The sequence below is a fragment of the Dicentrarchus labrax genome, unplaced genomic scaffold (assembly GCF_905237075.1).
Source record: "Dicentrarchus labrax unplaced genomic scaffold, dlabrax2021, whole genome shotgun sequence".
Lineage (NCBI taxonomy): Eukaryota > Metazoa > Chordata > Actinopteri > Moronidae > Dicentrarchus > Dicentrarchus labrax.
The window spans coordinates 22,071,032-22,094,811 of record NW_026136715.1 but is presented as its reverse complement, the minus strand read 5'-3'; the positions used below and the strand labels follow the sequence as shown (position 1 = coordinate 22,094,811).

The following is a 23,780-nucleotide window of genomic DNA, read 5'->3' as shown; positions in this document are numbered from 1 at the left end:
CTGCTTCGGTTGGGGACAAAGTAGGACACAAGCCCTGTAATGCACGACAAGTACACTGTTCTTAGGATCCCACAGAGCTATCCTGTAATATATACTGGATTTTTCCAGTGTATAATATAATACAAACCTGCCCTGCTACTTGCACTGTCATTGGGACTTCCAGGACTCCTGTATCCCTGTCAAAAAATGTCTTGGCATCTTTAGATAAAGAGCATCTATGAGAGAGCAAAAAAAAAAAGCAGTTATAGTGAGAGAATACACAGACTGGCACTTTCTTGTAAAACGGTTAATTTTTACATCATGTTCATAAACAGAGAAGTGCAAAGACACCAATTAGGGGTTGATAAGAAACACGACTGCAACAGGGATTTTCAAGGTTTTTCTCAGTCACATACACAACAGTCAAAAGCCACAAGCCCCTGTCGAGCTTCTCAAAGAAAGATAAAGATTCAGACCCTGAAGACCCATTACTTCACGTTAACCCACGACTGTAGGATCGGCTCGCCAGGGAAAGCAGGAGAGAGATGTAGAGCGCGCCTCCACACTACTGTAGGTTGTAGCCATGGTGATGGGAGACGTAAGTATGATTCAAAGAGGCCCAGTAGTCATGCACAGGCTTATGTAAAACGCCAGTCCCTCAATATAACATATACAGTATATATACTGTATATATGTATGTATGTGTAGTTCAATATCATGTAAACAGTGGTCAAATGTCAAATCCAGGTTGTGGCTCAGATTCCCCCCCACCTCTCACTTTCACTTTCCTTCCCCCAACATCCTTTTTCCCTGCTATTCCTTGCTTTCCCCTCCTCTGTTTCTCTCCTATCAACTGTCTTCTCTGTCTTTCGCTCTTTACGCTTTTAATGCTTGTTGAAGGTTTGAGAGCTAATGCTGTAAATGTCAGTGGTTTTAAGGCTCTCCAGATGTCAGTGTGTTTTCAAAGCGCTAAAACCAAGCCTTGCCTTCAACCAATCTGTCAGCTTCAGGTTCGAGGACAGGTTTGTGTTCCATATTTCCCAGGTCTCGCTGCTGCATGCAATTGCTGTAAGCATGTTGTTCTACTACAGCACCCTTCATGACTCAAAGCTATTGAAATGTCCCTTCCTCACGCATCAAAATTAAATCTCTGCATTTACAAAGGGGAGTAATGAAAAAAAAAAAGAGTAATTTTCTTCCTTCATAGCTTGACCAATGAGCGCAGAGGGTGTATTTAAGGAAGCACTCTTGTTCTGCCTGCAAATAGAATCGCTGCTGGAGAGTCACTCTTGAATTAGCTTGGCAGGGCAGAGTGGAAAAGCATGGTGGGACGTCGCCAGGCCCATATGCTCGGGAGAATTTTGATGGGGTTTCAGATTTGTCAGTGTCCTGCACAGATTTTCTTGTGTGCGTTTCTTCTCTGTAGCCAGATTATCCACAGCCTCGTCCAAAAGAAATTCTCCTCCATAGTCTTTAATGATACTTCTGAGATTAGTAGAGGACACAGTAAAACTGATATAGTTGTTCTAACTTTGTGGTTCTGCTAAAAGAGCTGCAGTGCATATGTCCACAGGATCTCTCCTAGAACTACTCAAATAAGTGGGCAAAATGTAATCTACCTTATCTACATGTCCATACCTAAAAAACCTGATAAGAAGTGATAATTATGAGGATCACCTAAAATTAACAATGTTTAACTTCTCTCCATGTTGCCTGCACCCAGCCTCTCTCAATCCGACTGTCCGTGGCTCTAGGGCTGTTTGAACTACAGAATGAACTTTTTGTATGCCCGCCTCTACAGAGAATCAGATTGGTGAGAAACAAGTCATCTGCGAATGAACGGGCAGCTCTTGGTGCTGGCAACATGGAGGGAAGATAAACAGCTGGTTGAAAATCTGCAAAGTTTTCTTTTAATATATTTGGGAAGCTGCTTTAGTGCTTCCTTTTAAAACAAAAACATAAACTGTTCATTCCTCTTCAATATAGACTACTGCTTAGTTTTCACTCGACCATTAAAAAAAGTGATTATAAAAAGGATTAAAAAACGGTTTAAGAGGCTTAGGGATTTTTTTACCATAGGGAAATGGATGAGCAAAATAATATTGTAAATGACTGGTTAAAATGAAAATTGTAAGATTTTTTTCAAACAGGTTATTTTGTTAGTTTGTTTTCTTGCAACTGATGGCATCTTTAAAGTTTCTGATCCTGGTATGAGCTGCAAACTAGCAGTGAAAGCACTGGTAGAGCTGTTTGGTGTAATCTGTAGTAAATCATCCTTGTAATCTCCCTTTTATCAGCCGGAATTGCTGGGGTGGACACATTGCCTCGCTCTTCAGAGATTACACAACCATTCATTCAAGCTATTCTATTATAATGATCTTGTTATCGGGTTTAAATGTTCTTCCGGTCTTGTCGAAATGTGTTGGATTGAAATTTGCTACATGCTGAATATTTGACTTATTATTGTTTTTTAAAACTAATACATGTTAAATAGATAAATGTGATTTGTTCAGCAATTTAAAGTGTGGATATTTCTATATAAGCATGAAGAAAATGTGACCAAAATGGCGACATCTGGCATTGTTGCAAGTTGATTTCTAGAAATAACAACTCTTTACTTAACTCTTCAGCATACTTCCTTGATTAGTTTGAAAAATGTTACCACCCCAGCTTCTGTGTCGGCTGAAAATAATAAAATAACATAATAACCCTCTCCCAAACATAAATTGGCTTACATGGACACAAGCTAAATTAATTTGTTAAACGAAATGTCAATTTACCCACTTCACTTATCAGGCTGAATGTAAAAGAGCAGCATTCCTCTTTGCTGAACAGGATCGCAAATATGTGAACCATTGGCCTTGATATTGTAGAGAGGGGATTATGTAGTATGCATGGAACAATGCTCTGGATATGTGAAAAAAACATGTGGGTTGGATGGTGACAAATAAAAGTGGAGGAAGACAGGCAGAGAGGGATGAAGCAAAGGAAAGACGGTGAAGGATGTGGGCAGGTTGAGCGCAATCCTTCAGAGCAGGAAGCAAGAATGTGCTCACCCTCTCCCAAAAGCCCGAAGAGGGAAAGCAAGAAGCAAACACCTGTGTAAAGAATGAAAGCTATGAGTCATTTTAGAATCCAGATTTAACAGTGTATGAGTGTGTGTGGATGAGACAGTGAGTGAAAGCAGGTCTGCTAATGAGCATTTGGAAATCCAATCACGGGCTCTGCCTAGGAAGACTTGGCAGTGCCGTTTTAAATGACACACCGCCACTGCATAAAATAAAAGCAAACCTACCAAAAATCAACAGGCGAGATCCAACCATGGCAGAGATAAGACATACAGCTTTCTTATTCCCAGTATGATTTCTGTGAATTTCCGGTGCGGATGGAGGACACTCTTTGGGGCCTTAGGGCATCTTAAAGGATAATTCCGATCTCATTTTTGAAGCTTTGGGCATTATTTCTATTGGTTATGATAACACTGTATTCACTAGCCCCAGATGGTGTCTCTCCGTATTATCATTACATCCGAGTCGCAGAGCAAAGCATTCGTTTTTCTGAGAAATAAATCCCTTTTAAAAAATGCAGGTTGTTCAAAAATACTTACAGCTGTTTTGAAGGTATTTCCACAATCCTCAGAGACTCTTCAAACCATCTGGATAATGAAATGTTCCATCCCCTGCACAATAAAAGCCTTTCCTAAGCCATTTCCCAAGTTGCGACTCCATTCCCTAATCCAAACAAAGATGGTAGCCCAAACTGGCAAAGCATCTTTGCTTGATTTATAGGATGTGAAGCAAATTTATGAAGTTTCATCATAAGTTATATTTGTCTATATCAATTACTTTTACTGTGCAGCTTGTGGAATGTGTTTTCTCCCAAATGGTTAGAGGAGTCTTTCAAAATTCAGGAAATATCATCAAGATAGGTGTTGGTTTGGATTTTTTAAAAACAACTCAGGGATTAATCTTTCAGAAAAACATGAAACATGACTCGAATGAGCAATAATATATCACAGGCACAAGTCCAATGGGGCAAGAACTATTACTATTACTACTAATGCCAAAGAAGAATCATCAATCAATAGCAATAATTTCAGGTGACAAAGTATTTGTTTATGTAATAAATCAAACAGAGTAGCTCTAAAACCAAGTAATGCCAGCACACTGCCGACAGTACCAGTAGTAATTTAAATAAAAAAGAGTAGGTGAAGTAAGTTTCACTAGAAAGCTTGTTTGGGAGGTAAATAAACATTATGTTTATTAAGTTTTATTAAGTTTGAAATGTATAAGTTTGTCAGTTGACGAGAAGTACACACATTAATTTTAGCAGAAGAGAGCATCACTCAGAGACCAGTCCCCTCGTATAGCCTGAAGAGGTTGTGAAGACGTTCAAAGGAAGTAGTATCATTACATAAAAACGTGCCACTAGTAACAATGTTAAAGTTAGGATAAATAGGGCTTTTAGAAGTCATTTACAGGCATATTCCTTTCAATTCCCCTTGCAGTCATATTTCTTTGTCTCTTCGGTAAATGCTTCAAGCTACTGCTAAAGCTGGCGGAACAGATACATTACATTGTTAGGACAAAAAAAAAAACAATCCCCTCCCAAACAAAAATTGATTGGCTCATATGAACACAATGTCAGACTAAATAATGAAGTGAAATGGAATGGCAATTCAGTTCATCAGGCTACTGCTGCACTGATTTTTGGTGATGTCTCAGATCCCAGCAATTCACTTGGTGAGTTTAATGTTATCATAATCGATAGAGCTGATTGCTAAGTAAGATCCAAGTTGTATTAAACTGGAATTATCCTTTAAGAACAACAGCGATGTCATTGAGAGCACAGGGAACTGGGTCTGGTGCCAAAGGTTATGTAAGCAGAATCAAGGCCAGCATATAAGCAGTGGTGGATGGTGAATACATAGAGGGAGTTTGAGAATAACAGAGAGAGGCAGAATAGATGTAGAGTTAGAGGGGAAGTGAAGGAGCACAGAGATATAGGACTGCAGAGATTGAGAGAGCCAAAGAGAGAGAAGTATAGTTAAGCACAGAGGTGAGAGGCCAAGAAAAAGAGAAGTATGTGTGAGAGAGTGGGAGAAGACAGCACAGAAGCGAAAGAGAGAGACAGAGAGAAAAGTGTGATACATAGGGAGTAAGGAGGGGGTGGTGGCTGTAGCTGTGTTAGTGCTTGTGAATGCTGCACCATCTCAGCAGCAGCACGAGTAATGCTGTACTCTAATCCTCGCATTAAAACCTCTGCTGATTCACTAAGGCAGATTACTGACATTTTCCCACTTCCCCCTTCTGCCCCCTGGCTGAACGATGACCGGTGCATGCCCCAAACCTTTCTTGTGTGTGACAAATAATATCGTCCTGTTATTATTATTTTCCATCAATATTCTCTCAGTTAGCAGTACACAAAGCCGTTGGAGTGTGAAGGAAAAAAAGGAGGGTGGGCAGAAGAATACTAGCGCCCACACTAAGTTTTTACATACTGAACGCCTCTCATATTTGCCCTGGGGGTCCCCTGTCCGCTCTCCTGGCATTCAAATCGCAGTTCAACTCCTGCCTCTCCATCTAAATATAGAGTGTGTATTGTTGTAGAAAGAATTAGCACGTCCTTCAAAGTCATTAGAAACCATTACCATTGCGCTCAGAGTGCAGGTGTGTTGAGCAACTCTTTTATACCCGCTGAGTGTTGACTGGCTATAGATTGTTTCCATTTGTACCCCAGTAAGACTCCACAGCTTGCCTATAACAATAAGGGAAGCTCATACAGGCTTTGTAGCATAACAGATTTTATAAAATATTATACAGTTCTTTTATCAAAAATTGGATAGTGTGTGAAGACCCCTCCTGCTACCTTTAAGGGAAAATTCTGTGTTTTTATAACTTGGGCCATTTTTTTACTGTATTCACAAAAGTAATTGCTGAGATCTGGGAACACACTGACATGTAGTGACAAAATGTTAAGTGTCAGACGACGAGCCAGATTAGTTAAATCAATTTTTTTCAAGGTAAAACCAAAGCGCACCAAGAGCTCATAGTTGTAAGTTGGTGTGTTTACCTTTTGCGTTTGTCTTCTTTCCCAGATAAAGTAAACCTGTCTGATCCTATGACTGCTTGTGTTTCTTGCCCTGTTTGACTTCTTTTTAAGAAATGCTTCTGCATTTCCAGGTAACATCAATTAACTAGTTGAGTACAATGATATTATCACTGATAGAAACAACGGCAAAAATGGCTAAACTCAGATTGTAATGAACCAGAATCCTTTAAAGTCGGTCCTGGTGTACTGGTACACTGGTTTATTGTATACTTCTAACACTTCAATCTATTTCCAAGAGCCCTTAAACAAGATATTTCTGTGTGCATTGTATACAATCTATAGTATATTCCTGTCCAACAAGAAAACTGTAGGTTTCTCCTTTGTTGAAGAAGCAGAGTTCTGGGAAGTCACAAACCTGCAAGCCTGAATCAATACATATGACAAATCTCCTATGGAGTGAAATAGTTTTCACTTTTATAGAAGGTTGATAGGATCTTAACAAGCTTACAGTCTAAAATAAGATTATGAATGCTCCAGTGATTCCATTATAATTGCATCCTCTGTGTGTCCTTCCTTACCTCGGAAGGAACTTGAGTTGGGCATTAAAGCTTGACTGAGCCTGTATGAAGCCTGTCTTTGGTACGATCTCCATGTGTTTCCTCATTTCCAGGCACACCTCAAAGGTCAGCTTCAAGGCTGTGCTGGCCCTGTCAGGAAAAAAAATATGGTTTCATTAGCATAATAGTGCATTATTCTAACAATGGGGGATCTGTTCTGTTATTGAAAAATAATGCACAGACAGTATTGCACAGGCAATAATGCACAGGAAGAATCCCCATGAAGGAAAATCTGCCTTTACAGGTGTCACCATGTGGAACTGCAATTGGATTACCAAATTTAATGCCATGTTCACTGGCTAAAGAGGTCAACGCTGTATAATTATTGTTTGAAATTGTTATGGCACATCAGCGTTGGGTTAACTTTCCTACAAGTGGATAAAGCTGCTGCAATGCAATAGCCATTAGTTTCAACAGAATTAAAATTGTAATGTGTGAGTTAATTTAAAGCTGTGATGAGGATACTCAACAGCTGTGCAGTTATGTGAAAATAACAAACCCCCTTTGTTTAATCCAAGCCTATTGCTATTGATACAGGGCAATTCTGCAAAGCAAAATTTTGACACACAGGGGTTGTGCAGATGTTGGTTGTAGAACCTGGGTTCTATTTGGGTTGTGGCAAATTGTGGTTAAAATCAGTTAGGTTTAGTCAAGGTTAGGGATAGGGGCACAAACTCCAGTCTCTGGCATTAAAGTTTAATACTCCACATCCCTATCCCCACAGGGCACCCTTCTTCCTGCATTACTGATGTTTGACGTGAATCGTGTGCTGCAGTATTTTTGGATACGGGGTTGGGCCAATCAGAGTGATGGCATTCTTTGGAGCAGGCCGTATAATGTGTTAAGTGCAAGGGTAATTTGATGACATGTAGTTTTTGGATTTGGGTTTGCTTATACCGTCTTCTATACAAAATCCCTGTCATGCAATACAATAACTTGAATCCATCAGTAGCATGGCTACGCCTGTAGGTTGACATTTACAGGTGTAATTTTTCAGATATCATGAAATACACAAAGACAACACAGCAATAGCAATTAGGTAAACATGTTAATTTTATGACATCAACAACTAAAAATATATATTCCAGGTGCTATGTCCAGTGGACCCCGCACGGCATATCTCTCACGCCTCAAGGACTCAGCAAGGACAGAGAAACGATTTTTGTTTGAGTGACACCTACAGAAACGGGCTTGTATGGAGTGATGTACCCCAAGTCCATATCTTTTAGGTGACCTAATTTCCAGGAGCTCCAACAGATGGTTGTGCCTGTGGCAACAAGCCTCAGTTATAGCTGAGGCAGTTATAACTGAGGCTTGTGATATAAATGGCTCTTCACCTTGGGAATTCTCAAACACATTCAACCACAGCCCACACTCACACACCTTCATAAAATGATGACAGTACAAACACGCTGAAAAAAAACTGTGTGCTAGAGGTGATATGCATATACAGTGATAATATTTTAGTTATGTCTGCTTTCATCCTCAAAGATACAAAGGTGAGTAATAGGCGAGCTGTGGCCAAATAGACTGAGGGACCCTTCATTTTTCGATTCCCGTCTCAAACGAAGTGACCCACTTTAAAAAGCGAGGTCAACCAGATGGTTGTTTCCCCGAGGCAAGGACTCTCAGGGACACTTGGGGGATATTAAGTCTCTATCTTAATTCCGGCCAAATGATAACCTTCAAATCACTCTCAGAGGAATATTCATGGATACATGATCATTTAGGGTAATTAGGCATTTTAATTAACAGGGGCATTTAGCTCATCCTGTCTTTTGTTACTGGCAACATGTGACCAGTTTATTTATGTTTAATGATTTAAAGGTAAGTTTACAGCAATTCACATAATTTGCTTCCTTTGGGTGAAGAACATTGTAATACTGATTGTGTAACCTTCACATCAAACTAATATATTTGTTTCACTTGGTTGTAGATTTACAATATAAATGCTGAGTTCTGTAATTCAGGGAATTTTCAAAACAATTTCTTTGTCAATTCCTTGTTCAAGTTAAATTCTAAAATGGCTCAATAAGAAGATTTTCTTAGACTTTATATGCTGTCATTCTAAGCAAAGAAAAGTCAGGTGACATTATTGTAGCGCAACAAAGTCCCTGTAGGGTGGAGTGTGGATGGGTCAACATAAAAGCGGATTTTAACACAGAAGAAATGGGTAGCAAATAACTGCAGTCAGGCTCCAAAATCTTGTGGATAGCACTCTCAGAAGAGTGGAGGCTGTTGTAGCAGGGGATTAATGCTTATGGTTTCAGAATGGGATGTTCAACAATTACATTATTACCAGGGCTGCCCCCTAATAGTCGACTTAGTCGATATGAAGAATATTAGTCGATGCACTTTCATTAGTCTGATAGTAGCAGAAAATGACAACAACGTTAAACTCTGCTCGGGAGCTGCGCCTTGTCACCACGACGGAAGTGTCAGGGGATTGTTGCAGCACGGACCTTTTCTCTTATAACACACAGTCACTTACCGGTGCTCCTATTAGCTGACGTTACCCAGAATGGGAGCTCAAAGGACAGGGGGAGTTTAAACACATGTAGGAGAGGGGTTACCCAGCGGGGAATACTGCCAAGGAGTGGGGCCGAGCGACAAAACCCGAGCAGAGGAGAGCATGTAATGGCCATAGTGGCTCAAACCAGGACTATGACTCTGGGGATAAAGACACGGCGGGTTCAGGCACGGACAGAAGAGGCATGAAAAAGAGGAAAAGGAGCAAGTTTGTAGTCGAGTTAATTTGTAAGTGTGAGTTGGAAGTTATTTATTCCCTGTTTTCAACAAGACTAGCTTCTTGTTGACAGCCCTAACAATTACAAATATTTGGGTGTAATTTCTGCCATGTAGTCTCTTAAAAAAGATATGAATAAGACAATAAGTGGGTTCGGTTAAATTTTTGTGGACTATACAATTCACACATGTCTCACTTGTCCGTGTGCTGCTGGTTTAACTAACGTCCACGCCATGATTACACCGTATTTATTTATCAATATTGTTCGTTTAAAATAAAATATCACTAGAACTTGAGATTGATGTGATTGCTTTACCCAGCTAGTTTGAGGCAGTTTACTGCGACACACATTCATCTAGATGGCAACCTTTGCTGCATATCTCACCCTTTTCTTTCCCCATGTTTCCTATCTGTCTCTACACTGTCGACTGCCACATAAAGGCAAAATGCCACAAAAAAATCTTTGGGAGAAAAAACTATTTCTCAAAAAGTTAGGTAAATGAGCAACATTGATAATGACACACCCAATAATCATTGAGGTGGCAAGTGTGTTGGGTCATGTTGGAGAGAAGTGGCTCATGCTGGTTCTACAAGCAGAGCGGAATCACTGAGTGCCTGGACTCTGAGTGCCCACAGCTACAGCAGTGCCTCTGCCCTTTCTTGAAAGGGCCAGGTGGCTGCGCTTGCCTTCTCCACATGAACTGCAAAGCCTCATGGGATACCAAGCCTTCATGGCAAGGGTTCTAGGCAACTGTCCCCATAATGCAGCACTATCTGGTTTATACCATATAACATATTTCAAAATAACCAGCTGAAATAACAGGTTTCTATGTTTCTATTCCCCTAGAATAAAAACAGGAACCGGCCAAACAGTAAGGTACCCAGGTTGGACTAAGACGAGGTATAGTAGGCATATTACAGTACATTGCAAAGCTTTGTGAAGGAAAAAAAGGCAGGTTGTTTGTGTGTTTTTTATGTCCTGAGTTTGGGCGGAATGCTCAGCTCCCCAGCAGGTGACAGTGGAGAGGATTTGAAAGTCCAGGCTGAGTGTTTGAAAAAAATAAAATAAAAAAAACTGTTCCTAAAAAGAAAAACTCTGCCAACTGTCTGCACAATACTCCAATGACTGGCTCACAAGCAAAAGTCAAACACTGCACATTTTAAAGCCTCCTAAAAATTCTTTCAATTAGTAGGAGTAATATTCAAATCACTGGCTCACAGACAAGAGAGACATATTCAATTATGCTTTGTGCTGTTCTCTTTAAAAAATCTGTCACAAACTAAGGAGGACTTGTGGGATATCTACTCATCTACTCAAAGGAAAAAGTGACAAATTGCATGATGAAAGCAGCAGCTCTCTTATTGTTTCCCCAAAAAGCCTGCCAAGCTATTTTGTGTTTCAAATTACTGTCTTGGAGGCAAGAGTGACATATTGCATGGTTTGCTGGTGCAAGTGTTAACATTTTCTTTTTTACTGCCGTTCACACTGATGCTGTCATCGTCACGTTGTCACATGTGCTGGTGTGTCAGCGCACCAGATGGCAGTTGTCACAAATCCCCCACCCCCACATATGCACTCCCTCCCCCACATGATGTGACACAGTGACTGGCTAGGTGGTGGACCACACGCCTGCAGACGTTACTGCCCCCTGTGTATTCTTAACCTTGTGTGTGCATCATAATGTATCACATCCATAATCATAAAGGATTTACTTTTATTCCGTGCAATTGTATGGACCAAAGAGGATTGTGGGCATGTGAGCTTACCGCTTGGTCCCTTACATCATCCTTTGTTTAGGGAACATTTATCAGCTAATACGTCTCTATTTTATCACGTCCGCGTGCTCTGGGCTCTGAGCGTGGTTAGGCGGAGAGTTTTTTGTTGGACCAGCTGAAAAGTAAGCTGGCCCTGTCAATTTTAAGGGATTTCCATGAGCCGTTTTTCTGTGAAAATGCCCGTTCTGGCAGAGACTGAGTATGGAACGGAGTTTTAGTATTGCATTCAGCAGATAAGCCAGCACGCTACATCAGCAGTCCATGCCACTTTCTAAACTCTTTTCCAAGGATGTTTCTGAGCATGACAACGAATAAAATGGAAATATTACATGCACCAATCACTTGGGCTGAGGGGTTTTATACAACCTCTTAAATACTACAATTTTAGTTCATTTTAATGCCCCTCTCAGTAAATACTGACCCTTGATTGGTTGTTGCAGCTTGAGTAGAAAGATTGTTTCACATTGTGAGTTGAATGCCTGGGTAAAGGTCTATGACTGAAGCACTACTTTATCAGTAAACTTCTGAAAAGTGCTGACAGTGTGTGGGGGTTCACTTTCTTCTTTTGCATGACTTGACTCTCCTAAGCACCTTTGTACCAGGTGTGCATTAAGATTCACAATGACTTTATAATAGACTGCTAAATATGCACATGCTGCATAACTGACTATGAGATTGGTTCATAATGTGTGTTACACAGACCGAAAGTTTGTTTAACGTGTCATGTGTCATGCTTTTAGTTTGCCTACAGGTTCTGACTTTTCAACATTGTTTTCAACATGACTTAATAGTGAAGGTGTTGCCTAAAATATTTATTACACTCACTGCTTAAGCTGGTCTGTGCCTGTAATGTTTTTATTTATTTATTTATTTTAGGGTTAGGGAGGGAACAGAGAGGCCCCAAGAGGTACTTTGACATCATAAATTGGGGTAGAATCAAAGTCATAAGGGACAAAATCACAACATTCAACAATATATGACTATTAAGACCTTAAGATCTTTTGCCTTTGAACAACCTCAGAACTGTTGCTATTACTATGGGGATAGAAGACGTTTACATCTGTTGACTAAAAAATACAACGCACCAGATACAAGCACATCACCCCGAGATGTGTTGGTTCAAGACTTGTTAGCTAAAACAACGGAGAGACCGCAGTTATTTTTGCTTCTTTTTCTCTTCTAAGCTTGGATTTGTGACTGCTTTTCCCCTTTGCCAATACAATTTGTTTGTTTGGCATATGCAGGCACACATTTGTTTGTGACAAGATTCTTCCACAAAATCATACAGCAGCTATTTTGTCTTTTTAAAAGCCATCATTGATTGCCATCATTATTGTCATAATGACACTGTTAACTGAGACTACCTGAGTAGTCTGAATCTGTCATGTCAGTTATTCTTATACAGTGTTGACCTGTAAAGACAAATGTAAGTAAATTGTCCTGTAAAAGCTGAAACTAGTCCTGGACAAATGAAATGCTTGTGAATACTGTGCTGTTTCCTTTGGGGAAAGGAATTTATTTATATGTGTGTGGTTGTGGACAATCTGCTCAAACTGTACATGAAAAACACAGTTCACCCTGAAACGAGACCACTCCCAACATTCTGTTGCTTGTGGTCATTGTTCATGCAGGTTAACATGACTCACCTTTTGCATGATTACAAACACTGAATTGATTGCAAAGATAACTTTATTTCATGGGAACATTAGTTTCCTAATAATTTCCTAGACAGTATATAGTTGTCATTTCTTAGTACTTGTATGTAACAGATAAACATGAAAAATATAAAGTTTGATTTGAAATAAAAATCAAAACTCGATCAAACTGTTCACTTTCATAATGTAACTACTATATCCCCGGTTCCATTTTTACAAACTGAAATAAATTAGGTGGCACTCAAGTGTACCAATTCCAGTTTCTTTATAATTAGAAAGATCCAAGTAACAAAGACATTTTGATTAATTATTAGGGAACCAAGGGACCTGTAAAATGAAGGGTTCTTGTGTTCGGTGTGAAGTGTCCTTTCACATTAAAGACACCTAGTGTTTTTAATTGCAACATGCACATCACCTTGAAATCTAATCAAATAAGGTGTTATACAGTATCTTGGCACTCCATTTTTGTCCTTGAACCAATGTTGATTTGTGACTCTAATATGGTAATAAGTGACATCTCACATCCCTTAATTTGATGTGTTGCCTGTTCAAACAAGGTAGTTGGAAAACTAGTTTTATTCAATTATAGAGACAGAGGGATTGTTTAAGTATCTCTGGTGTATTACTCCATTGAGTTACTGTTGGCAAGACAGAAAGCTAACAAGGATGGCGGTTAACTGTTTGCTTGCTTGTGTTTTATTGCATCTTAATTTACTTCAAGACAAAAAATTCATCTTTTATTTGACAAATTTGTTATTTATGACTGTAGGGTATGTACTGTAGGGATTTCTTGTTTTCCTTCATTAACAAATAGGAGGGTTTGTAAGTAGTTAGTACAAACTTAAATCAGTGACACAATCAGTGTGTTGCTGTGTGGATTCACTTAGGTCCCTCTCTTGTGTATTACATTCGATTGTGAGCCTAAATTAAATTTTTAGTGCCAGAGTGCAGGTACTCAAGAACATTTCTGTATCCAGAGCAGGTTTACATATATAACAAAGCTGTCAGCCATCTTTTGGACCCACCTGCTTTGGACCATGATACTGTCTTGATAGAGGCGGTCAAACATGCAGATCTTCAGGTCAAGGCTGGGCTGGACCACCCATACAGGGATGCTGACTGCCACAGCCCTCACCTGGATGGGTATCTGTTTGTATCAACATGCCTTTAATCAGGAATGGTTAACATGAAATAACACTGACATGAATAAAACTAACTAATCTCTGTATACTTTTAGGACTACTTTCCTTATCTTGTTTGTTACTTATAACATCCAAAAGATAGTAAACATGTTATATCTTACTGGTTTGCTGGTTAAGTCTGAGAATTTGATGTGGAAGTCCAGTTCGGCCTCTCCTGGAATGGTTGGAGTGAATAAAACTTCCAGTTTGATGCTTTGAAAAGGTCCAATCTCCCCCTCTCTAAACTGAAGGAAGGTACGTCAAACAGGACAAGCAAACATTTGATTTTTTAATATATTTTTGATAGTCCTGGATCTTTAAGGAGAAAGAATTCTACAAAAGAAATGTAAAATGAACTTTAAAAATGAACATCAGGTGCTCCCACTAAATGTAAAATCAGTGTGTAACCTCTACATATTTTCACTGAGCTTCTTGAGTTTAACCTTTTTACCTCATTACAAATAACCATTTCCATCCATGCTGGGGAAGCTGAAATCTCAGATGTGTAACTTCAAATGGCATGCAATCAAAGTAGAGTGAAAAGCGGTGAGAGCAATAATAAAAAACAAAAGAGAGGAGTAAGCCATTCATGCTGCAACCGACTCAATATTGTGGGACCACAATAGCTTGATGGATAATCTGCCATTTAAGACACCAGCCTTCAACCACACAATGTGAAAGTATCAGTCAAAATGACAATAATCGAGCCGCGGGCATGCAGGCGCATGCAATACACACAGCCATAAGAAGCACAGAGGGAGAGGCAATGCACCATTAGCCCCCCACCAGAGAGACGTAATGAACCCTGAACAACTCCAGAACTTCACATGGGCCACAAGGCACACACAGCATCAGTGCTAAAAACAAGACAGAGAGGCAGAGAGTGTTCTCCAGACAGATATAATAGTCTCTTCAGAAACAGAAAAGTATCTCTCTGCTACTCCAGTTTCATGGGCTGATATTGATATTTTTGGTTCAGAGCTATCAAAAGCAGTTAGTTGTGCTATCTTTAAATATGACCATTTTCATATCAACAGCTAGAAACGGGGTGGGGATGCTGATCCTAAATGATTTTGGTGATCCCTTACATGTTGTCTTCATCAGTTTATAGCCACACCAGCAGACAAATAATAATTTTGCCCTGGTGATGACGGTAGATGAGTAATTGTGCTCCTGTAAGACATACGTAACTGAGTATTTGCAATATGAGCTAACACTTACATTTCCTAGCCTTATGTCCCCGGGGTCTGAGTGGCCCTGGTCCGTCTGGGCATCCACATCAGTGGAGACACATGCCTCGGGAAGAGCTTCTGGACCTGTAGCTGAAGCCTCTGACACTGCCACACAGACAAAAAGCAAAACTCTTCATTTTAACTGTTGAGCGGTTGAGCGGGCAACCTGACCTGACAAGTTGAGAATCCACCAAATACAACCCTAAGAAAACACTGTGAACCCCATTATTTTATAAGGCAAAATGTGTCGCTCTAGGGTGGCTCTAAGGTAAAGCTCAGGAGGATCACTAAAATTGGCTAATCCTACTGGGAGTATGAATGTGCACTTCAAATAGTGTCCTGTACATATGAGTAAGGGATATGCAGATACAGTAGCTCATCGGAACCCCATGCAAAGCAGCACTTCTTCTTCTTTGACACCAGTTCAAGAGACACTGTTGATATAAAAAACAAACACAGGCACAAAATATAAACTACTGTCAGCAGCCTAAAAATGTGGCCCAGCGTTTTCCAACAATAGTGAATAAGAAAAAAATGGACTCAGTCTTTTCCAAAGCCAGCAGAGCAGAGGCAAAAGACTGAACAGCTTATCGAAACATCAGTGGAGGAAAATGCTGAGTGCAGCGATGAAGACTTCAGATCTGACAGAACATCAAAGAAAAGATACCTCCTTGTCCCCAGCTGTAAGAGCAAGGTGAATCCTTCGCTTTCTGTGTGTGTTCTTTTATTTTTGTTCTTACAAGGACCAAATGTCCTAACAGGAATTCAAAGATGAGAACAATCGTCCACAGTGGGGAGTTTTTGTCAGCCCTCACTTGCTGTATTTCAGAGGGCAACGCTGTCTCCTACAAATCAAGTTCAAATACAAGTAATCTGCACTGCTAATATGTTTAGTATAGTAACATGACAGCAAAATGTTTATAAAAAATATTCACTGTCAGTGTATTTCATTTTTGTCCTACAATATTTGCTTCTTGCAGCTAAAGCAGAATAATGGATCTGTTTATAGAGCATTATACTGACATACTGTAGTTCTGAAGAGATGCCCTGGCCTAGAAATCTTGTTCTTCAGATTTAAGAAAAACACGTGTTTGCTACAGAACCCCAAGAGTTTCACATTATCATGATTTTAATAGTTTTTCTTCAGTGAAAATTAAATGTGTGATGTTTTTTCCATATCATGCAGCCCTACTGCCAGACCTCAGGTATTCACTGTGACTGTGCCTGTGCCAGTCGTCTGTATACAGCAGGTATACTATGGCCAGTTGGAAAACGGAAAGGACACTACCAAATCTGTCTCAGTCTTAAAGATGCAAGTACATGTTTTAAATTAATAATGTTATTTAAAAACATATTTAAACATGTTATTTATTAAATAATTATATAATCAGTTGGTGCGTGTGTGCATATATATATGTATATATAATAGCTTTACCTGGTTGCTCTTGCTGCAATGCCTCAAAGAGCTCCTGACTCTCTTGCTTTGGTTCATCCGTGCCCATGGATGCAGAGCTCCTCTGGTTGTCACATGTTGTGTTTTGACCGCTTATCTGCTGTCAGCCAACAACATATTAGTTTGACTTTATACAAGATAGTTTATTCACATGACTGTCTTTAGACCAACTAAAGTGAATTGACTACATGTATGCTGTAAATTCAACATCCAACACAGAAAATCTACTGCAGTCTGACCTGGTATGTGTTGACAAAGACTTGGGATGGCATCTGGACCTGGCTAGTTTCTGGACTGAGACATGTGGAGGTGTCCAAGCTGAAGTGGGTGGCCAGTGCACCCTTGTTGGTCAAGGTCATAGTCCGTGAAATAGTCTGGCCTACTACATGCAAACCAAAGTCGAGGAACTGGCTGTCAACCTCCAGCTAGAAATAGGATACATTGACAAACAGTAATTAGCATCAGCAGCGGAGAGCTGCCAGCTTGAGTACATAGTTTTACATACATTAATACCTACATTAATACATACATGAATTGATTAAATAAGATATAAAGTTTAATTAGATTGTTATGCTGGGATAGATAACCAGTCAGTGTTGTTCTTCTGTAGTGTGATCAATTATATATTTATTCAATAATTATTGTTCCTGTTAGTCTAATGTCATTATTACTAGAATATTAGCAACCTAAAGCTACAACTATGTAGGCCAACAAAATCCATGTTGTTATGTTTGTTACCAGTCAGCCATAACATTATCATCGCTGATTGGTGTATACTTATATGTTACCAACAACATGTATGAATAGCAAGAAAAAAACTGTCCTTTCAAAACTTTTTTCACAACTCACATCACATTTCTTTATGGTGCATCTGACGGGCACAGAGAAGGGACCCACTGCTGATGCAAACTGGACCTCTCCTTCCAGGTCCTCGTTGATCTGCAAGGATTACATAATGCTACAATGTAATGCTTCATAACAGCGCTGGCTATCGCACACCTAACTCAGAATAAATGTTTGATGTAATTCCTACACGTAAATTTATATGAATTGTAGAATAATATTAATGAGCATGACGGAAGTACAGAGACAAAAGTCTGTATCACACTTCATTCTAAATTGTTACATTCAGACTCAAAAGTAGTTAAAACCACCTTCTTCTTTTTTAGCAGATCTGAGACTACTGCATTGTAGATGTCTAAAAAGAGGGCTGATAATACTAACCATAGGTTGAAAAACTGCCTGCATGTCACAAGACATCCCAGTAGATAAAGAACCAGGAGGCTCAAAGCTGAAACACAAATCACAATGAGTTATGAGTAAGAATTATGTAAGAAGAATTCATTTTAAAATGCATTACCGCATATGGAACACAGAGTGCTGTTCCTATGGTTATTTAGCTGCTCAATGTAAAATATTTAATAGACATATTGCTGATGAGCCATACTATGTAAAACCAGTGTTTGTGTTTGTACATCCAGTATTTTGGTTTTAAAGCAACACAGTAGGAAATATGCTGTATTCAACAAAAGATTAGCAGCTCTAGATGAAATGCTGGAATAGTATGATGAATCTCGTGAGAGCAGAGTAGATAAGCAGAAGACATGGCTGTGGCCAAAAGTCAACCTGATGCTCAGTTAGCATGGCACAGAAAAGAAAGAAGAGAAAGAGTTATTGTTATATATGAAAACACTGCAGCGTGGAACAGAATGCTCGGAAACTATTTCACAGTCAAATTGTATCATATCGCACTGTAAACTATAGCAGAAATCAAAGGTTTATTTACAGATGGGAAAAGAAACATGAAGACTGTGAGCTATTTCAAAGCAACATGTGTATCTCCGAGCACATGTTCACACCAACCCCACTACTGCCCTGAGGAGCTTGATAACGTGCTGCCCTTCCAGAGACACAAGAAGAGGGCCAATCAATATGAATACAGCAGGCAGCCAGCCAGAGACACAGGGAAGAGACTCAGAATTCAACGGATAAACAAAAAGTTACAAACATGCAACAATGAGCATAATTAGGCAGTCTAAGTGAAAATGAAATGATTTTTTTCCTAAGAACTCAATCAGAAGAAATTGAACTTTTATTTATTTTTCCCACTCTGGCATGTTTGATTGAAACCACGTCCCCTCCCCTGACAACTGAAGACTTGACACTGTTTACACACATATGTCCAAAATGGTTTTATTCTCTTTTGAAAAATTTAAAATAATGCATATTAGTTGAATCTGCTAAACAATAGATAGAACTGCAATGGAGACATGACAGAGCCATTGTGCCACTGCAACGTGACCCAGTGGACATGATGGGTTAGTAGCTACATTAGTTAGGTAAAAATGTACACAACACAACACTTCATTGGTAAATGGTCATGAAGTAGATGGTTAAAAATACAAAGAGATGATCAGTCCTACATCCCACTAAACAAAGATGTTTTCTATAGCCACAATGAATTTTCAAAATTAAAAACAGCCTCTTCTGAAACATGGTCTGAAGAGCCTTGACAAACAGTAAAACTACAACATAATTAGCAATCTATCCATACTATCATCAACAACAGCAGGCAATGGACCATTGTGTTTGGCTTTGAGCCAGTTGTTTAAAGTTATTGGTCCAGCTGTCAGGTGACGAACTTGGAGCGGACTGGCTGAAGCTGCTGTCCAGCTCACCACTGTGACCTGGAAGTGTATGAAAGGATTCCTCCTGGTTGGGTAATGCTGGTGTTTGTTTTCTTTGGCTAATTTATGTCATTACTGGTAACATTCGCCTTTCCTATCTTCAAGCCAGGTGGTATGAAACTACACGTGAAGAAAATAGGACAGTTCACTTGGGATTAAATGCTGTGTGGCAGTGTTTGAAAAAGCCTGCTAGAGCCCTATATAAAGTGCTGCAAATGAGGCCATACCGTACAGTATATCCATTGCAGTAGACTGAAGTAATGAAGCTGAGACTGGCTGTACAGTAATAGTGACTATGCCCTGTGTTCTATTGTACATTCTGGCCACACCCCATTGCCTTCTCCTACACTAAATCAATAAGCACTCTCAGTTCATTATTCAGGTCAGCAGAGCTAAAACACTTTCAAACTCATAACCATTTCTAGTGAAGAAATGTCTTCTCAGTGAAGCATGAAAACTGATGATCTATATATATATTACTGTTGTTTCACAGAAGTAAAATCTCTTCTCAGAAATTCACTGGCTCTTATAGGATATGACATCTATCTATGGTTTTGACTGATCCATTGGTGTAACATTTAGGAAGATCTACTGGCAGAAAGGTGTCCCATTCCACGGAGGGTCTACAGTAGCCCGGAACAGACAAACTGGCTCTTTTGCATTTTTTGCAAGTTTCGTGGCCACCGTAGTTTGTCTTAACTGAGCTGTATTCAAATGCAATCTTTATGACTAAAATACCTACAAAACTAATCAGCCTCAGGTTTATATTTTGTTTAGTGCTAATTAGCAAATGGCTAATATATCCTGCTAACCAGCACGTTAACCTTGTTATTGTGAACCTATTAACATGCCGATGTTTTGCTTTTATACTTTGATTAGTTTGTTTACATTTGTTTTCATCTTTTTTTCAAACCCATCTCCCTACAGGAGGTAAATAACCAATGGGGTTGCAAAGCAGCGCACTGTGTAGAGATTTGGTGATGTGGACATCAACTGGCGCACTGGTTCCTCTGCAAGCCTCTGTGACCCATACTGAGCACCCATCTCTGCATAGGTTCAAATGAATTTGTTTATATGCATCTTCAGAGAAGCATAATTCTAGCTTCAGGGTGCTGTCTGAATGTTAGTCACTGTCACTGTTAGTCAATTATAGTATGGTGACGGCTACAGCTTCATGAAAATAGTTTAGGAAGTAGCAAAATATATAATCGCCTTGGGATCCTTGTATTTTTTTTTTTAAAGACAACACAGGGAATGCCATTTAATTTCAGATCTGTAATGTAGAGGTCTTCTCAGGTCATTTTGATTTCTAGTAACCAAGACCAGACACAGGACCCGACTGGGTCCAGGTATGGTTTTATATGGTTTTATATTGCTGCAGGTCTTGGGTCTGTGTATCGATATGCTAAACATCCAAGTGTATCTAAGGTGTATCGCTATTAGCTCTGATTGTGTGCTGCTGCATCATCACAGGAGATAAAGTGCAGGGAAGCTGAGATGTATTGTTACTCTTTTTGAACTGCTTGTTAATTGGTAGCGCATCATGCTGCTGCCAGTGTTGGTGTTCTCGCTATATTTAAATGGGTTTTCTGTTTTGGTTGACCGCATTTTGGATTGGTTCTAATTATCTTTGGGTCCCTTTCTAAGCAGATCACTTTTTAGAAAAATAAAGCACCTTGGGTTTAGCTTTACCACAGGTCTGTTTTGGTCTACAACTACACACTGTAGCAGATAAAAACATCCAGTTTAATTTCAGTTCACTTCCTTTTCCTTCTTTTTGAATTTGCATGCTCCCTAAACAGTTTTGTCATTGATGAACTTCTACAGGATGCAAAATGAAACAATGCATTTGGATTTGGACCAAACTACACAAACTGTAGGTGTGATCGCACCCTCAGATTTTGTCGAGTACCACCATTTCTACTATGGTCCTAGGTTTTATCTCACAGCTCAGCTCTGGAGCATACAGACCACAGAAGGGTGTCTTCCTCACAGCCAGTCATTTGCAATACATGCTAGGAAGTGACACTAATTGTAAAAACACAGCTTCTATACTATGGCTTTTCACCAAGTCTGGCAAGCCTGGGCTGTTGTGGTTTTTGTCCCAGCAGTGAAAAGATACAGCAGAACCCATTCTGGCACAAATAGACAATGCATGTACGCTGGGCGGGGGGGGTGTAGGGGGATGGGAAGCCATTTTTAGAAATTCAGGGGGCGTACAGGGAACCATGGGCTGGTGTGAGAAAGCCCAGTGTGTTCCTGGTTCACGTTTCTCTCTCTCCTGCTGTGCTAATGTTTTTAGCTGGGTGAGCCATGAAGGCTTTACAGTTGTCACGACTGATCTCAATATTGTAGGTATCAATGTGTGAATAATCTGCATGTTTTACACACAACAGACACATAATAGTAGAATGAGGGTGTATATGGAAAGTGGCAGAAATAGGTGAATCTGTCAGCATGTGTAAGCATAATTCAGTTCTTTTTCTTACTACAATAGACACCTTCGCATAGAGTTGATCAGGTTGTTGATTGTGGCCTGTGGAATGTTGGTCCACTCCTCCTCAATGGCTGTGCGAAGTTGCTGGATATTGGCAGGACCTGGAAAACACTGTCGTATACGCCGATTCAGAGCATCCCAAACATGCTCAATGGGTGACATGTCCGGTGAGTATGCTGGCCATGCAAGAACTGGGATGTCTTCAGCTTCCAGGAATTGTGTACAAATCCTTGCAACATGGGGCCGTGCATTATCATGCTGCAACATGAGGTGATGGTCGTGGATGAATGGCACAACAATGGGCCTCAAGATCTCGTTTTGTGCAGAAATTCTTTGGTTATGCAAAGCGATTGTTGCAGCAGTTGTCCGGGTGGCTGGTCTCAGACGATGTTGGAGGTGAAGATGCTGGATGTAGAGGTCCTGGGCTGGTGTGGTTACGCATGGTCTGCGGTTGTGAGGCCGGTTGGATGTACTGCCAAATTCTCTGAAACACCTTTGGAGACGGCTTTTGGTAGAGAAATGATCATTCAGTTTACGGGCAACAGCTCTGGTGGATATTCCTGCAGTCAGCATGCCAATTGCACGCTCCCTCAAAACTCTGGCATTGTGCTGTGTGATGGAACTGCATATTTTCGAGTGGCCTTTTATTGTGGCCAGCCTAAGGCACACCTGTGCAATACCCATGCTGTCTGATCAGTATCTTGATATGCCACACCTGTGAGGTGGACGGATTATCTCGGCAAAGGAGAAGTGCTCACTAACAGATTTTGACAGATTTGTGAACAATATTTGAGAGAAATATGCCTTTTGTGTACATAGAGAAAGTCTTAGATCTTTGAGTTCAGCTCATGATGAATGGGGGCAAAAACTAAAGTGTTGCATTTATAATTTTGTTCAGTGTATATTATTCATATACTAGTCTATCCATTATCCTGTTGTGGTTATAGTTACAATGGTTGGATATGTCCACTTTACAGTAGCATTCTGTTCTGTGAAAGTTGCAAGGGAACACACTACAAATCACTGAGTTAAAAATGTACCCAGTGTGGGTCAATATAGCATATAGTGGGTAAATTTAGAATCCAGTGAAGAGAGGCAAGAAATGACTTATTGTTTGTTGTTTGTGAGTCATACAAACATTGATCACGACTAGTTCCAATATAGTGTGAATAATCAGTGGGATGTACGTACATACAGTAAACAAAACAAACTTGAACAATAGACCTAGACTGTATGATGAACCCAATATAACGGCAAAAATCCGGGCAACCTGACAGCATCTGCTGTATTTCTTTCTGGAATATGACAAAATTCAATGGGGGACTATGTAACATACGCTAAACGATGGCCACTGCAGTCAAAAGCAATTACAGTACAGGATAATGGCACATTGATTTCCCAAGAATCTATTTAGTCAGTTGTTTTAAAGACGTCATTATAAGATGACCTGTTGAATTGAATGGGTACAGTCTATTTACTTTTTTTTAACTTTACTTTAATCTCAGTTATACATCAATATCTATCTACGGTTTTTAACATTAGCCACCATCAACCCTGATCTAGGACTACTATGTATCATGGTGCTGGATCTTCATAACCCCTGACACTTGAGTCAGTCAGTGGCTTATAAAATTTGTTACCGTCACTGGATGGTGAGTAATCATTCCAAACGACTTTTAGGGTTTAACTTTTTAGGTCTAAACACAGAAACAATGTCAATGTTGCTGACTGGAGTGGTGCTCAGCTGAGCACTCAGTGCTTCCACTGGTTGCTGGAAGTTGTTTTACAACATTAATACTACAACTGTATCTTCTGTATATATTTTATGCCCACCGGTGGCAGCACTTAGCACACTGGGTGAGTGTGGAAGAAATCCTTATCTTATAAAAGGCACAAGAAGATTACC

General features: G+C 39.8%; 1 protein-coding gene across 4 annotated transcripts in view; it reads right to left on the bottom strand.

Moving 5' to 3' along the window:
- Positions 1-23,780, bottom strand: part of cfap74 (cilia and flagella associated protein 74) — a 51,457-nt gene that overhangs the window by 15,521 nt on the left and 12,156 nt on the right. For 3 of the 4 annotated variants that reach the window (XM_051424889.1, XM_051424890.1, XM_051424892.1), the window contains exons 15-23: positions 17,915-17,981; positions 17,540-17,629; positions 16,930-17,115; positions 16,673-16,790; positions 15,227-15,342; positions 14,128-14,250; positions 13,850-13,971; positions 6,609-6,737; positions 128-215 (exon numbers count right to left, since the gene is read on the bottom strand). In XM_051424889.1, the coding sequence (XP_051280849.1) occupies positions 128-215; positions 6,609-6,737; positions 13,850-13,971; positions 14,128-14,250; positions 15,227-15,342; positions 16,673-16,790; positions 16,930-17,115; positions 17,540-17,629; positions 17,915-17,981 (1,039 nt within the window). The remainder of the gene's footprint in view (positions 1-127; positions 216-6,608; positions 6,738-13,849; positions 13,972-14,127; positions 14,251-15,226; positions 15,343-16,672; positions 16,791-16,929; positions 17,116-17,539; positions 17,630-17,914; positions 17,982-23,780) is intronic. The other variant, XM_051424891.1, reaches the window with a different exon arrangement.